This window comes from Strix aluco, chromosome 6 (genome assembly GCF_031877795.1).
Source record: "Strix aluco isolate bStrAlu1 chromosome 6, bStrAlu1.hap1, whole genome shotgun sequence".
Classification (NCBI taxonomy): domain Eukaryota; kingdom Metazoa; phylum Chordata; class Aves; order Strigiformes; family Strigidae; genus Strix; species Strix aluco.
In genome coordinates this window covers 18,131,370-18,146,763 of record NC_133936.1, presented here as the reverse complement: position 1 = coordinate 18,146,763, position 15,394 = coordinate 18,131,370, and the positions used below count along the sequence as shown (strand labels likewise).

General features: G+C 64.9%; 2 protein-coding genes across 2 annotated transcripts; one reads left to right on the top strand and one right to left on the bottom strand.

Annotated features, from left to right (window-relative positions):
- The first annotated feature begins 632 nt into the window (after positions 1 to 632).
- On the top strand, positions 633 to 4,042 carry LOC141924932 (C-X-C chemokine receptor type 2-like). The gene is made up of 2 exons (XM_074828263.1): positions 633 to 834; positions 2,644 to 4,042. Exon 2 carries the CDS (start codon positions 2,649 to 2,651, stop codon positions 3,723 to 3,725), a length of 1,077 nt encoding a protein of 358 aa, XP_074684364.1. The 5' UTR covers positions 633 to 834; positions 2,644 to 2,648; the 3' UTR covers positions 3,726 to 4,042.
- Positions 4,043 to 5,157: 1,115 nt separating this feature from the next.
- Positions 5,158 to 11,300, bottom strand: RUFY4 (RUN and FYVE domain containing 4). The gene is made up of 11 exons (XM_074828261.1): positions 11,210 to 11,300; positions 10,170 to 10,231; positions 9,698 to 9,804; positions 9,242 to 9,367; positions 8,858 to 8,964; positions 8,569 to 8,712; positions 6,783 to 7,857; positions 6,600 to 6,706; positions 5,850 to 5,996; positions 5,509 to 5,640; positions 5,158 to 5,429 (listed from the first exon to the last, which is right to left on the bottom strand). The coding sequence occupies exons 2-11, from the start codon at positions 10,213 to 10,215 to the stop codon at positions 5,327 to 5,329; spliced, it is 2,094 nt and encodes a 697-aa protein (XP_074684362.1). The 5' UTR covers positions 10,216 to 10,231; positions 11,210 to 11,300; the 3' UTR covers positions 5,158 to 5,326.
- Between the last annotated feature and the right edge of the window lie 4,094 nt (positions 11,301 to 15,394).

The following is a 15,394-nucleotide window of genomic DNA, read 5'->3' as shown; positions in this document are numbered from 1 at the left end:
GTGGCACAGCTTGCTTGGGCTCGGCTTGGCACGGCATGGCACAGCCAGGGCAGGAGGGACATGGGGCTCCGCTCTGCGGGGGTCCCCAGCAGCACCCCGCAACAGGGGAAAAGCCAGCCCCGCAATGCCCCTGTGCCCACCAAAACCCCGGCACCAACCTCTGGTCTATCAATGGGGAAACTGAGGCACGGAGCCCTGCCCTCGCCCACTGGCCTGCTCACCAAACCCCATCCGGCCCCAGGGGGCCTCCACTCTCCCGGGGGGGCTGCAACACCGGGGGGGGGGGCCTTGAAGGGGAGCCCCGCATCCACTGGGGGCCAGAAGACAAGGTGAGGACCCCTGGCTGGAGACCTCCGGGGTGCATCACTGCAGGGGGGGTGATGCACCCCTGGGTGTGCCCCAGTGTGACCCACTGCTGAGTGGCCTGGGACACTCTGGGGGGGCAGGAGGACGGTGGAGGGGTCTGTGGGCTCCCCCCAACCCTGGGGAAGGTGTCCTGGGGGTGCCGGGGAAGGGTCCCTTCTGGCTGCCACTTCCCCTTCATGCTGGGAGAAGGTTTTGCAACCTCGCTTCCTCCCTGGGCAGCATAAAGCGGGCGGCAGAGGGAAGGGGTGCCAAGAGGCGGCACGGCGGCAGGCGCAGGTGAGGGACCGTCCGGCTGGCCTGGTGAGACCCCTGGGCCTGGTTGCTGCCCCGTGTCCTGCCACGCTCTGTGCCAGAGCCCTTTGGGGGTGACGCCTGGATTTGTCCCTGTGCCCGGGTGCTTCCCGGTGACAACTGGCTTGGGACGAGGAGAAGACCCCAGATTTTGGGAGACAGTGAGGACAGCGAGCGGTGAGTCCCCGTGGTGCTCCATTGGAGATGGGGGCTTTCTTTGGGCTTTGTCGGCACCCCAGCACCCAGCTGAGCCTCCTCACATGTGGCGCAGGCTGTGCTGGGGGCCGGGGTGGGCTGCTCCGGCTGTCTGAGGAGGCTGCCTGCTGTCGGGGGAGCGGGAGGCAGTGGGTGGGGGCACTCAGGGCTGTGCTTGGGGGCTCATCTGGGGTGTAAACCCCCGTGGTCCCCAGGGTCATTGGCTGTGGGTGCCCCGGTGGGGAAGCGCCCGCTCTCATTTCCTCGCACAGTGATGAACCGGGAGGGTGCTTCTCCATGGCCTGTCCCTCCTTCCTCCCTGTGGGGACCCGCAGGGCCATCCCAGTGTCCCCCAGCCCTTCCAGGGTCAAGAGGGGAAATGGGGTGCTGCTTGTTCACTCAGCTGGACTGGCTGCGGGGTTCCCGTGGGTGGAGGATACCAGGTCCCAGAGGGACCGCTGGAATTTTGAAGTGGGGAGGCAGAAAAAAGAAGCCAAAAATAGATGGAGGGGAAGCGCTGGTGTCTGGCTCTGCCCTGTGCCCATGGTAGCCACACTTGGAGGGACGTTCCCCCATTGGCACCAGCAGTGTCCCCAGCTGTGGTCCTCTGGGATGCTGGAGCATCACCATCCCAGCATCACCATCCCAGGACCACCACCCCAGGATCACCATCCTGGGATCATCACAGAATCGGGGCCAGCAGAGCCAGGGAGGGAGTTTTCTGGGCAGGGGCACCAGCCCAGCTGCAGTGGGGAATCCCTGCACAGCAGAAGGGGAAGGTTGGTCCCAGGGAGGGTTTGGGTTCAAACAGGGCCACCTTGGGGGCGGGGACCCCCCAGCACTTCAGGGACTCAGCACCCCCAAGCAGCCTTGACATCGCCAAGCCCTGGAGGGTTCTCACGGGCTTGGAAATGGGGCAGAAGGGTGAAACTGGAGTGAGAGTCCAGATCTGTACTGGAAGAAGGCTGAAACCCAATGGTCTTCGGGGAGGCAGGGACAGAGCAGGGTGTCTTACATGTGAGGAGACAGGAAAAGTGCCTGTCACCTGTGATTTCCCCATCGCGGCTGAGCACGGGGGACATGAGGACGCCCAGCAGCGCCCAGCTGAGCAACAGGAAAACCAGAGACGTGAAATATTTCCAAAGCTGCCTGCAAAGGGTGACACGTCTTTCCGTCAGGGGGGTGAAATCACTCACGCAGGGACAGGACTGGAGGGGGAAGAATGACATGAAACCACCTTCAGACCTTCTTGAGTCCCCGCCTGCCCTGAGCACCATGACCACAGCCTCTCTGCTGGCTGGGGTGGCAGCGATGCTTGAGGGGATGGGGAGAACGGAGGGATCCAGAGATGCTCAAAGGACTTTGGAGGTGCCCAAGGGGCCCTGAGTTGCTCAAAGAGCTCAGAGGCTTTTGAAGGACCCACACAAACCAGGGGAACCCAGGGATGCTGGAGGGGCGAGGTGGAGGGACGTGATGCTGTATTGATGGGGGAGCCCCCCCAACCCAAGGAAAAGTGACTGGTCTGTGGGGGACAGGGAAGGGACAGGGTTGGAATGAAGTGGAGCAGACTGGGGGGTGCTGGTAGTGTTGTACAAGGGGACAGTGTTCATCTGCAGCCCTGCCCATTAACTGGCATGGCGTGGACACAGGGCATGGTAGAGCAATGGAACGGGGCTGCCCACTGACTGGGAGGGAACCTGGGGGGGCAATGGAGTTGCCAGGGGACCCAGAGACACTGTCATCCCTGGCCCACACCACCCTCCCACACTCATGCTGCTTTGTGCTCCACAGGTAAAATGGAGTCCTTCTCCTTCAACGGGGATTTCTCCAACCTCTTCTCCCTCTACAACTACACCTATGACTACAGCACGGCCATGCCTGACACTGCTATCTCCTCTGCCCCGTGCCGGCCCGATGGATCTGCCCTCAACAAGTACCTGGTGGTGGTGATCTACTGCTTTGTCTTCATCCTAAGCGTGGTGGGGAATGGGCTGGTGGTGCTGGTGGTGACCTCCAGCCATACCAACCGCTCCGTCACCGATGTCTACCTGCTCAACCTGGCTGTGGCAGACCTGCTCTTCGCCCTCAGCCTGCCGCTCTGGGCTGCCTACCGAGCCCACGAGTGGGTCTTTGGCACTGTGATGTGCAAAGCCATCTCTGTGCTGCAGGAGGCCAACTTCTACAGCGGCATCCTGCTGCTGGCCTGCATCAGCGTGGACCGCTACCTGGCCATCGTCTATGCCACCCGGGCTGCCACTGAGAAGAGGCACTGGGTGAAGTTTGTCTGCTTGGGCATCTGGGTCTTCTCCGTGCTGCTCTCCCTGCCTGTGCTGCTCTTCCGCGAGGCTTTCCCCTCGCCCAGCAATGGCACCGTGTGCTATGAGCGCATCGGCGGCGAGGACACTGCCAAGTGGCGGGTGGTGCTGCGGGTCCTGCCGCAGACCTTTGGCTTCGCCCTGCCCCTCCTGGTGATGCTCTTCTGCTACGGCGTTACCATCCACACCCTCTTGCAGACCAAGAATGCCCAGAAGCAGCGGGCCATGAAGGTCATCTTTGCCGTGGTGCTGGTCTTCCTCATCTGCTGGCTGCCCTACAACATCACGCTGGTGAGCGACACCCTCATGAGGACACGGGCCATCGCCGAGACCTGCGAGAGGAGGAACCGCATCGACACAGCCCTCTCCGTCACACAGGTCCTGGGCTTCGCCCACAGCTGCATCAACCCCATCATTTACGCCTTCATCGGGCAGAAGTTTCGCAACAGCTTCCTCAAGATCCTGGCCCAGCGTGGGCTCATCAGCAAGGATGCCGTGGCCCGCTACGGTCGCACCTCCTACGCCTCCACCTCTGGAAACACCTCCACCACCCTCTGAGCCCTGCTGGAACCTGATCCTGGCAGCTCCCAGCAGGTCCCAGCATGCTGCACACCCCAGCATCCTTTTCCAGCCCCCTGGGATGTGGGCAGCAATGCCACAGGGACGGGCAGGGCCACCATTAGATGCTGGACCCCGGCTGGATGGGGGCTTGGGTGGCGAGAGAGTAGGATCTCATTGCCAGGCGAGTGATGCCCACCCTCCCCGCTGTTTGGTGTAGAGCCTGTGACTTCAGGGACCCCGCAACCCCGCTGTGGGGACAGTGTTCATGGCTGACGGCTGTCCAGCATTAAAGGAGTTGGCGGGTTGGTCACCCAGGTCTGGCTCCTCTTTGCCACAGAGAGGGGGACGGTGGGATGGAGCCAGGGCACATCTCTGGGCACGGTGGGTCCTGGGCTCCCCACCTCTGTGCCAAAGTGGTGGTGCCAGCTGAGCCCAGCGGCACGTAGGTAACCGCACTTTCAGGCCAGGGAAGGGCTGTTACCCAAGAGGCTGTTGCAGGAAGTTCGTCATCCTGTGCATCCCCAGAGGGGACCCAAACCTGGGTCTTGGTCCCCACTGCCACCCAGCCAGGTCATGGCACTTCCCCAGTGTGGGGGTCTCCATGGGGACAAAGCCACCCCCTTCCTGACCCCAATCCAAGCCCCAGTGGAGCAAACCACTGCAAGATCCCTGGGCAGCCCCTTGCTGACTGTGACCCCTGCCCTGAAGGGTGCTCTGACCCGGGCCCCCCGCCCCCCCCCCCCCGGAACTGCAGTGCCAGGATATTGTTGTGCAAAGGACTGGGAACCTGTCCCTTACACAACCGTGACGTTTCCTCCCCTGCTTGGGCAACTGGGGCTGCACCAGAGTAGGGCAGAGGGGCTGAAGAGGGGGCTGTGACCCTGCTGGGGTCCCTCCTGCCACCCTGTGTCCAAGTGTTGGGGTGTCTGTACCACCATGCCCAAGCATCTCTCCACAGGGGTCCTGTACTGCTCCTCTATCTCCCCTGCTCCAGGGTCCCTGGGGGTCCTTAACCGTGGGAGGCATCAGTGGGTGACAGTCGTGGGCTGGCTCATGCGTGGGTACAGGAGTCCCCTGGCACCCATGTGGGGAGTCCTGGGGACTCGGGGCTAGTCAGGGTCAGTGGGGGTGCTGGGCAGGGACAGCCCATCACCTTTGCATCTGGGAAACCTCTTGCCCAAGCAGTTCCTCGGAGCCTGGCAGGAAGCCGGGGCTGTTGGCCAAGAGCTGTCTCCCCTGCCTGCTGCTGCCTCCCCGCTGCAGCTCGGGGCAGACGGTGGCTCAGCCTGGCTGCAGCTGGAACAGCCCTTATGGGGACGGTTCCCCTTCAGCAGGGCTCGGACACCCCCGTGCTGGCATTCCCCCACCCTGCGCCTAGCCTGGGGGTCAATCCGGCGATGACTGATAGACAACACAGGAGCCACAGGGGTAGTTGGAGTGGGTTGTTTACCTCTCTGTGGACCAGCCACAAGAAAGAGACATCTCAAACCCGAAATGTTGGGCAGCAGGGCCTGCCTGCAGGGCCCGGACGCCTGGGTCCCCGGTAAGTCCGAGAGGAGGCAGCCAGGGCACAAAGATTTGAGGGTTGTGGTCCTGGCTCATGTAGCCTGTGGGTGCCTTTGCTGATAGCAAAGCAGACAGCAGCGTCCCTGCTTGCCCATGTCCACAGAGCACGCGTGGCACACCTTGCCCTGGCACAGCCTGCCGAGAGAGAGGGCGGTGAGTGCCGTGCCATCCTGGTGCCGTGCCGGTGCCACCCTCGGTGCCCCCCGTAGCCCACCTGCAGTTGTACCGTCGGGAGAGGAGGCGGAAATCCTTGCGACAGCGGGCACAGAGCCCTACATCGCGGGGTGCCGGGCTGGGCATCGGGGTGTCAATGCCCTCTGTCTTCTGCCACAAGGCATCCTTCTCCCTGCGGGAGGGGACAGGTCAGCCCTGGCAGGAGCATGCCCGGTGGTGGGGGTCCAGGAGCACGCCCTAGCACCCCAGACCCAAGGTGGGCACCTAAGTCTCCCAAGGCAGTGAGCGGGATTTGCCTGGGCTCTGGTGCCCTCCTCTGGGCAAAGGGGTTTGGGTCCCCCCACCATGGTCCCACACCAGTGGGGTCCCCAGGGCTCTCACCGCAGCAGCTCCAGCAGCCGCCCCTTCATGTCGCGGATGAGCTCCTGCTGCCGCGCCTGCTCGGTGCCGCGCATGGCCTCCCGCTCCAGGGCCTCCCGCTGCGCCCGCTGCAGTGCTGATGCCCAGCGCTCCCCGTCCTGCTGGGCCCTGGTGCAGGGCAGTGGGGAGATGGTCCCCCTGTCCCTCAGCTGGTCGTCTCTCCCCACCTCCTCCCTCCCTCTGTCCGCTCCCCATCCATCCCCAAGCTGGCTCCCCATCCCCACAGCCACATTGCTATCTGCTGAGCCAGTCCCCCCTCTGTTTCCCAGCTGTTCGTCCATCTGTCCTTCCCCACACCCATTCCTCTGGCCTTCTGCCCACTCACCCATCCATCCACTCACCCCAAATTCATCCCTCTGTTCCTCCATCCACTCGTCTCAAATTCATCCCTCCATCCCTCTGTGTGCCTGCCCATCAACTTATTCACCCCACCAACCCCTTCACCCCTCCATCCCTCTATTTGCCCCAAATTCATTCTTCCAACCCTCCGCCCACCCACTCCTCCACCTACCTATCAGTCCCCAAATTGATGCCTCCCTCCAGCCCTCCCTCCCCAATATCCTTCCCTCCCTCTCTCTCCCTTCCCATCCCCAGGTGCTGTTCCCCTGGGTCCAAGTCGGGTATCGTGGGGGTTCTCAGGGGAAACCCTGTAGCAGGTGGAGATGGGGAGACCCACTGTGAGGTGGTGGGAGTGGGGGGTCCCTGCCCGACCTGCTGAGCTGTTCCTGAAGCCGCATCACCTCCTGCCGCTGAGCCTGGAGCTGCTGCCGGCTCTGCCAGGCCTCCTTCTGCGCCGCAGCGGCCAGGGTGGCCAAGCGCTGTGGGAGAGCAGGGCTCAGCCTTGGCCCCCCGACCACCTGCCCCACTGTGGGGTCCCCTTGGGCTTGCCCATACCATGGCCATGTCAGCGGCCGTGCTGGGCTCCCCCTCTGCCTGGGGGTCCAGCAGGGGCTCTTGGTGACTGTGGGCGAGCTCCAGTGCCTGCCGCAGCACCTCCTCTACGGTGGCCACCTCATCTGCGGCACCAGCATCCTTCAGCGTGTCCGTCCGTCCCGCTGCCACCAGTGCCGCCTGGCAGTCCTTCAGGTGTGAGGCCAGCGCTGCTGCCTCTGCCAGCGCCCCAGCCAGCTGGGCACCCCGCTCCTCTGCCACCACCCGCCAGCCCCGTGCTTCCTCCTGCATCCGCGCCAGCTCCCCCGGGCCCCCTGCTGCCACCGCCGCTGCCAGTGCCTGCCTGAGGAAGATGTTGGTCTCCCGCAGCGCCTCAGCCTCGTGTGCCTGCAGCTGGGCCTGCTGGGCACTGCTTTCCTCCTGCCGCCGGTGCCGCCGCTCCTCCCGTGCCAGCCGGGCCACCAGCACCCGCGATGCCGCCTCCCGCTGCCCCAGCTCGGTCTGCAGCTGGGACACCAGTGCCCGCAGGGACGCCTCTGTCCCACCCGGCTGTCCAGGCACTGGTGGCAGGGAGCCTGGCATGCACCCCATGCCAGGCGGTGGGGATGTGCCAGGCTCCCCATCACCATCGGGATGAGGTGCTTTGCTAGCCCCATGTGTGTACTCCAGGTCCTCTACATCCACATCCTCCATCTTCTTCTCATTCTCCTCCAACTCCTCTTCAACCTCCTCTTCCACATCCTCCTCCTTCTCCACGTCCTCATCCACATCCACATCCACCTCCACATCCTCCACCTCCTCCTCATCCTCCTCCTCATCCTTCTCCTCATCCTTCTCCACCTCCTCTTCATCCTCTTCTTCCATGTCCTTCTTCACCTCCAGATCCTCCACCTCTACACCCCCTGCCTGCAGGGCAGTCAGGGTGGGTGGGCACGGATGGCCTGGCACCCCATGGGGTGCCACGGTGGGATGGGTGATGCCATTGGGCCATCCATGCTCCCCAGTGCCGGTATTGTCTGTCTGCTGGGCCATCGTTGCTGAGCTGCTTCTGGCCACTGGACTGGGCCGTACCAGTGTCCTAGAGGGGACATGGGGCTCAGGGCCACCAGGTCACCCTCAGGGTGAGCAGGGCACTGCCACCCTCCCTCAGGGCTCCCTGAGCACAGCTCAGCCTTTGGGGATGGAGAGGGCAGCAGGGTGGTGACACCAAGTAGCACCTGGTGACAGGGGACAAGGGATGCTGGTGCCACCAGCCTGGGCACCCACAGAGCAGGTGGCACCCAGAGACCCCCATGGTGGTTGCAGGGGGCAATTGGGGGCTGCATGTGTGCTTGTGGCAGGGCGTGCACATGAGTGTTTGAGCAGCAGAACAGGCATGAACATGCTGGAGTGGCTGCGTCCACAAGTGCCCCCTTGCAAATATGCCCGGGGGCAAGGGTGCACACACACACACATATGCCCCCGTGTCTCAGATGTCATAGTGTCACGGTGTTGCAGCAGACCTGTGCCTGGGCACGTACTTGGCAGAGGACAGCTGTGTTTGTGTGTGTGCATGCACGCATGGCATGTTTGCAGGCATGGGCATGGTGTGCATGCTGGCACAGGTGTCTGTGCCTGCCTGGGGTCATGTCTGGAGGGCTGGCACAGCTGGGGTACCACGTCGGGTTCAGGGCAGTGGGGCAATGCCCATGTGCTGCTCTGAGATGCTGAGCCCCAGGTGTCCCTGATGCCCCTGATAACCCTGGCACCCCCAGTGTCCCCAGTGCCCCTGGTGCCCCCCAGTGCTCACTCGGAGAACATGGGCCAGGCGGTGTCCAGGTCAGCCCTGCACAGAGCTAGGTGGAAGGTGACACTGTCCAGCTCGTAGAGGCTGCCCAGGATCTCGGCCCGGCGCTGGGGGCTCAGGAAGGGGCTGCGGGCGTAGTACCACTCTCTGCAACCACAAAACAGGCTCAGGCACCACTCTGTGCCCTGGGCAGGCACATGTGCCTTGCCAACCAGGTGCTGCAGGCCACTGCCTGCCCGGGCTGTGCTCCCCACCACTGTGAGCATCCCCTCTCCATGCCCCCAGCTCTCACCGGAGGCTCTCAGGGTCGAGGAGACAGAGCTGTAGGGACTCTGCCAGCTGCCGGTGCACCAGGCAGTACCGCAGGAAGGCTCGGCCCCTGCCCACGGGGGTCTTCAGCTGGGTGAAGATGGAGTTATCTAGCCCTGCCACATCAGTCTGTCCCCCACACACCTCCTCCCCAGCCCATTCAGGAGGGAAGGGGTCCCCAGGGCCAGGGCTGGGGGGCAGCGGGGACCCCAGAGGGGAGAAAACCCTTCATAGTGCCAGTGGGCATATCCTCGGTGCCCAAGTGAGTGGGTGGCCATACACAAGTGCGTGCGCACCCACAAACAAGCAGAAGCACGCACACGTGTGTGTGCACGAGTCCCCCGGCATCCCGCCAGCCTGTGCCCACCTTGTCCAGGGAAGTGACAAAGCGAACACCCTCATGCTCCTGCCGGCGCCGTGCCAGGCCCTGGCATAAGAAGTCCCAATAGTCCTTGCGCTGCCCAAAGAAGCTCCTCTTCTCCTTGAGGTCGAACTGGCAGAGACACAAGCTTGGGCTTGCAGGGTGTCCCCTGTCTCTCCCCAGCCTGTCCCCTGTGGGGCTGGGATCCAGCCACATCCCCCAGCAGGGTGGGTCCCAGTGTCCCCTGGCTGACCCCTCTTTGCTGGCTCTGTGCCTCAGTTTCCCTTTTGCAGCACATGGGTGAGCCTTGTCTGGGTGCTCGCTGGGGATGCCCAGGGCCGGACAACGCTGGCTGGGGTCATCCCACCCCCCAAAACAGCCATCATGGGGTCTCCTCTGCTCTCAGCTGCACCCCAGGGGAAACTGAGGCAGGGAGCAGCAGGGACTGAGGAGTGACAGTACCTGGAGGAGGAACTCCAGCTGGGCACAGAGGCTGTGCAGCTCCCGGCTCCCATCTGTCACTGGCAGGTTCTGCTCCCGGTAGCTGCGGTTCAGCTCGGCCACGGTCTCTGTGGGATGGCAGGGCTGAGCTGGCATGGCCCTGCCCAGGCAGCGGGCACACTGCCCCATCCCACCCCCACCTCCGAGCTCCCGGGGATTTCTGCCGGTGGGTGAAAGAGGAACCTGCCCTGGGATGGAATGGGGGAGCAGGGGGAGTGAGGCCAGAGGTACCCACCAGGCACTATTGGTCCCCTGGGGCTGGCAGCAAGGACAGGAGCAGGCAGCAGTGGCAGGGTTGGCACTGGGATGCTCTGGAGCACCCCCGGCAGTGACACCCTCCCGGCTGCCCACAGGCTGGGTGCGAGGAGGGAGCTGGCATGGCCAGGGTGGGATGCAGGGGACACGCTGGCAGGGGACAGGCTGGCACACTTACTCTGCAGGTCCTTGATGATGCGGTTGAGCTCCCCGTCCCCTGCCATGGCTGTCCCTGAGAGGCTGCAAAAGCAGGGGCAGAGATGAGAGGTGCCAGGCTGGCACTCACTTGGCATCCCCAAACTCTCTGCCCCATGGAGAAGGTCTGCTCCTGTAGTTCTACCCCAGAGCTGCCTGCTGTTAAGAGGGGATGGGCTCAGGCACCCCTTTTCCCTGCTCATGTCCCCCCACTACCTGGGGTAGGGGGTATGGGGTGGGGAAAGGTGCCCCATACCACTACCACTTAGTTGTTCTTGTGCCCTGCCCCAAAATGCCCCCAGGCTCTGCCCCCATTCCTTGGGGGGGCTCCTGGGGCTGGGCCCCCCCAACCCAGTGTGTCCCTGTCCCTGTCCCTCAGGATTCAGGATGTGGGTTTGGCGCTGGGGAAGCGCTGCCTTTGCTTCTGCTCTCGCTTCCCTTGCTCACACTGCGAACAGTGCGGGGGCCTCCTGGGGGGGCGGGGAAGGGGGACACACAACCCTCGACATGCAGCCCCCCAAACTGAGCTCTGCCCCAGGCAGAGCCCCCTGGCACAGCATGCTGCCTGCAGGGCTGGCACAGGGTCTGGGGGTGTCGTGAGCATGGGGCGGGGAGGCGGGAGGCACAGTGCAGTGGGGTGGTTTTGGGGGGGGCGGTGGGTGGCACCCTGTCCTCAGGATGCAAGACAGTGCCCACGGAGGTGGCAGGTCCGGGGCTTGTCACCGCAGGTGGTGGCTGGGGACAGGGCTTGGGGAGCACACATGTGTGTGCATGGGGTTGTGCATGGCAGGGTGGGTGTGTGCTCACAGGAGCGTGCATGCCCAAGCGTGCCCAAGTGTGTGTGAGTGCCTGCTGCCCCCCCCCCCCCGCCATGGCAGAGTGGCTCTGCAGGCAGAGCAGGACCCAGGTCTCTGGATGCCTGGGTCCCCTTCCTGGTGACCTTGGGCGACCTTGGGCAAGCCATCTTCTCACCTACCCCCCCTGCCCGTGCCTCAGTTTCCCTTGGGAAGAGGAGCCCCTTACCTGTGGCTGGGAGCTGTGGGGTGCCTCAAGGCGCTCGCTGGGAGCTGGGGGGACGCTGGCGTGTCCCTGTGCCCACGCGGCGCCTGCCTGCTTCTCCTTTTCTACCTTGGCCGGGAGGAACTGTGGGAGGTCGGGGGGGCCATAGGAGCCACCCCCTGCCCGTCCTGCATCACATCAGGCACCGCATCTTGGGGCCCCTGGCACTCAGCTCCCTGGTTTGGGGGGTGCCAGTTTTGGGGAGGGGGTCAGCAAGGCTGGTCCCCCTGTGCAGCCTCTGCGGGGGTGGGGAAGGACAGTGCCAGGCCTAGGGGGGACCCTGATGCCCTCCCATGGGAATGAGGCTTGGGAATGCTTTGAGGGACCCCCTTGCAGTTTTTGGGGAGAGAGTCCAGGACCCAGCTAGCTAACAGCACTTCTGGGGCAGCAGCAGCCCCTGGGCAAGGAGGCCGCCCCCTGAGGAGCTGCAGCCCACCCCAGCAAGGCCTGTAGCCCCCTGTGGGCATCTGCCCCTGACATGGGGACTCTGCCCAGAGCCAGGGTGCAAACTTCCTGGGACACCCTGGTCAAGGCCCCCCCTTGCTGTCTGTGCCTTGGGACCCCCCAGCCCAGCAGTGCCCCTCGGCCACCATGCCTGTCCCCCTTTGCAGTGCCAGCCCTGTCCTGTGGGGTCCTTCTGGGGTGGGAGCTAAATCCCCTGGAGGTGGAGCCTGAGGGCGATGCCAGCTCACCCCCCAAGTGCCGGGCATGGGGACCCACTGCCATCCCACTCCCCACCACCGTCCAGCTTGGTGGATGCCCCCAGCGACGCCCAGCTGCCCCCACATCCTGCCCCCCACTGCTCCCCCCCTTGTAGCACCCACTGCCCCTACCTGTGCCACCCGGGGGGCCTGGGGGGCACCCGCCTCCCCCAGGCCAGGCCTCGGCTCGGAACCAAAGCGAAAGTAGGAAGTGATGCTGAGCGGGAGCCTGGGCCTCCCTGCACCCTCCAGTCTCTCAGTCTGGGGGGGTGTGTGTTGGGCCGTGGGGTGCCCCCAAGCAGCCGGGGGGCATGGGGGAACTGGTGGCCATGCTTGGTGTGACCCCCAGCCTCCCCAGCACCCCCTTGCCCTGCTGTGGGCATGGAGCACAGCACCCCACATCGGATGGGGGAGTGGATGGGGGGTGAGGGGTGGGGTGGAGCATCACCCCACTGTGCCAAGGAGGGGGATGCATATTTATGTGAATGTGTGTGTATGCACGTGTGTGATTGCATGCATGTGCAGGCTGTGTGTGCATGGCTATAGGGGTGCCTGTGTAGGTGCAAGCCATATACATGTGGCAGGAGTGGGCGCGGGGCTGAGAGGGCACCCACATGTGCATGCACGCACGTGTGCCCATGGTTGCACCCACCCACCAACACTGCCTGCCCCGTGCCAGGCACCCCACGGGCAGGACCCTGACACCCACCGCGGGGGCTGCCCCTGCCAACCCCTTGCCAGGGTGGGTGCCACCATGGCACCCTGGCAGTGGGGTCCCCTGTCCCTGCCCCAGCCAAAGGCCAGGAAGGGGGTGCCAGGGCCTGGCAGGGGGGGGGAGAAGACACCCGCCTGTCCTTGGCGCGGGTGCAATTCAATTAACGAGGCCTGGCCCATGTTCAGCGCAGCCAATAAAGCTAATGGCCCTGCACAGGCCTGGTGCTGCCTGACGGGGGGGTCTGGGGGCCATCTGCTAATTAAACCAGGGTGGGGGACAATGGAGCCAGCAGTGATGTCACCTCCCATGGCCTGGGGTAGGAGGGCTGTACCCTGGCACCCCCTGCCCACCAGCCCCGGAGTGCCAGGCAGGGCTGTGGGGGACAGCTGTGAAGTGTATGGGACCCCCTGAACTCCCTGCCCCCTGCACCCCTCCCTGGCGCTGCCGCTCGTTAGGAGCCTTCCCGAGGCAAATGCAATTAGTGCCCAAGCCTGGCACAGCCGCTGCCCACGCCTGGCACCGGCAGCTGCCCCACGGGGATGGGTCCTTGCCCGGCATCACCACGGCATTGCGGCGGCATCCGGGGGTGCTGCTGCCAGCCCCCCTTGGCACCACCCCAATAGGTGCGGGGGGGGTGGGGGTGTCCCTGGTGCAGCTGCGGGATGGAGCGCACCCCATCCCCCTGTCTTGTGCAAGCCCCGTGGGGGTAGGGGTGCCCGGGGCCGTGTTGGGGTGTCCTCTGGGTAATGGATGGGTTCCCCTGGGTAATGCTGTGCCCATGGCACGGTCCATCAGCCAGGCACCCTTTGGAGAGGGGACCCTGCTGGGGGCGTCTGGGTAGGGGGTCCCTGAATGTGTCCTCAAGCTCCTGGGAAGGGGAGAGGCTTGGTGGGGTGCCAGGGGGACTGGTGGAGGGGGAGGGAAGCCCCCGCTCCATGTGCAGGCACTGCCATTTAGGGGTTGGGGTGGGCAAGGGGTGCTGGAGGGAAACTGAGGAAGGGTCGGGGGAGGGGATGTCGCAGGTTAAGCTGTGGTCAAACCCAGGTGTCCGGGCTCCTCCACCCCAAAACCAGAGGGAGCTGGAGGGTGGGGGGGGGTGGGCACTGTTAGGGTCTGGCATCCACCCCAGGGGATGCCGTGCCCGGGGGCAGACGGGTGAGCCCGGGGGCTGCCGAGCCCCGTGTGCGGGGAGAAGGAGGAGGAGGAGGAGGAGGAGGGGGAGCGTGGCGGAGCTGGCTCCCACCCAAGCACTGCAGGACATGGGCGGGCACGGTGCTCCCTGCCTGGCTGCCAGCGCGCAGGCGACGCTGGGGGACCGGCGGGGGGGGACAGGGCCCGGTGGGACCGCAGCCCCCCAGCCCATCGCCGCACGGCCCCGTGCCCGCCGCCGGGCACCTCCTTGGGCACTGCCCGGACACCGGAGCTTGTTGCAGCCAGGGGGGTGGAGGGGGCACGGCTGGGTTTGACTGCCCCCGAAAGCGTGTCCTGAGCAGGGGTCGGCCCCTGCACCCCCCCCGCCCCGGGCCGGGTGACCCCCGGGCAGGGGCACCATGACCCGGCTGAGCTGGTGCTTTGCCACCTTCTTTCGTTGGGGAAAGTCCTTGGTGTCCTGCCTCCTGCCCCTCCGCGCCTGCTGCCACCGGGAGGTAAGCGGATATCGCCGGGCACAGCGTTAGGGTTAGGGTCTGCAGGGGGGGCACGGAGCTGGGGCGGGCTCTGGGGGGTGCAGGGGGACGGGGATGCAGACTGGCGCTGGCCCTGCCTGCTGCAGGCAGCAGGGGATTAAACCGTGCCTATGCATGCCAGGGTGCTGGGCATGTCCTTTGTCCCTCCTTGTGTCCCCCCCCCAGTGTGGCACTGTGACCCCCCAACCCTATAACCCACCCCCGCGGGCCCCTGCAGTGCCTGGCTGGAGGGGATCTGCTGGGACCTGCTGTACACGCAATGGGACCTGCTGGGATCCCTGTGTCCTTACAGAGCGAGCGCTGAGGCGGGGAGTGTCCCTGTGTCCTTACAGCACCCACAGTGGGGGGACTCCTGTGCCCAACATGAGGGGACCCCTGTGCCCATAAAGCACCCAGCACAAGAGATCCCATAAAGTGCCCAGCGTGGGGGATCCCTGTGCCTGTAAGCACTCAGCACTGGGGAGCTCTGTGCCCATAAAGTGCTCAGTCTGTGTGGGATCCCTGTGCCCAAAAAAGCGCCTGGCATGAGGGACCCCCGTGCCTGTAACCTCCCGACGTGGGACATCTCTGTGCCCATCAGCACCTGGTGTGTGTGGGATCCCTGTTGCCAAAGGACTGCCCCCCTGCACAGGGGATCCCTGTGCCCATGCAGTGCCCGGTGTGGGGACCCATCCTGCTTTGCCGGGGAAACTGAGGCAGGGAGAGGAGAGGCTGGCGGAGGGTGTGGGGCTCCCACTGCACCATCTCCATTTGGTTCCTTAAATTTTGGGAAGCTGTCCTGTGCCCGACGGGGTGGCATGGGCCACTCTGGCTGCACCGTGCCAGCAAAATGGGTGCCAAAGCCACTGCTGGGCAGCACCTGGGGGAGTGTCACTGCAGGGTGGTGACAGGCCAGTATGTGCCAGGGCAGGGACACAGCCTGGAGGAGGGAGAGGCCCCTGGCTGCCTGGGGACCCCAGTGCGTGCTGGGGACATAGGACCGTGAGCTGCCAGGGGCACAGGGGGGTGCTCTGGGCTGTGAGTAGGTGGCGCTGTTGAGGTGTGGGGC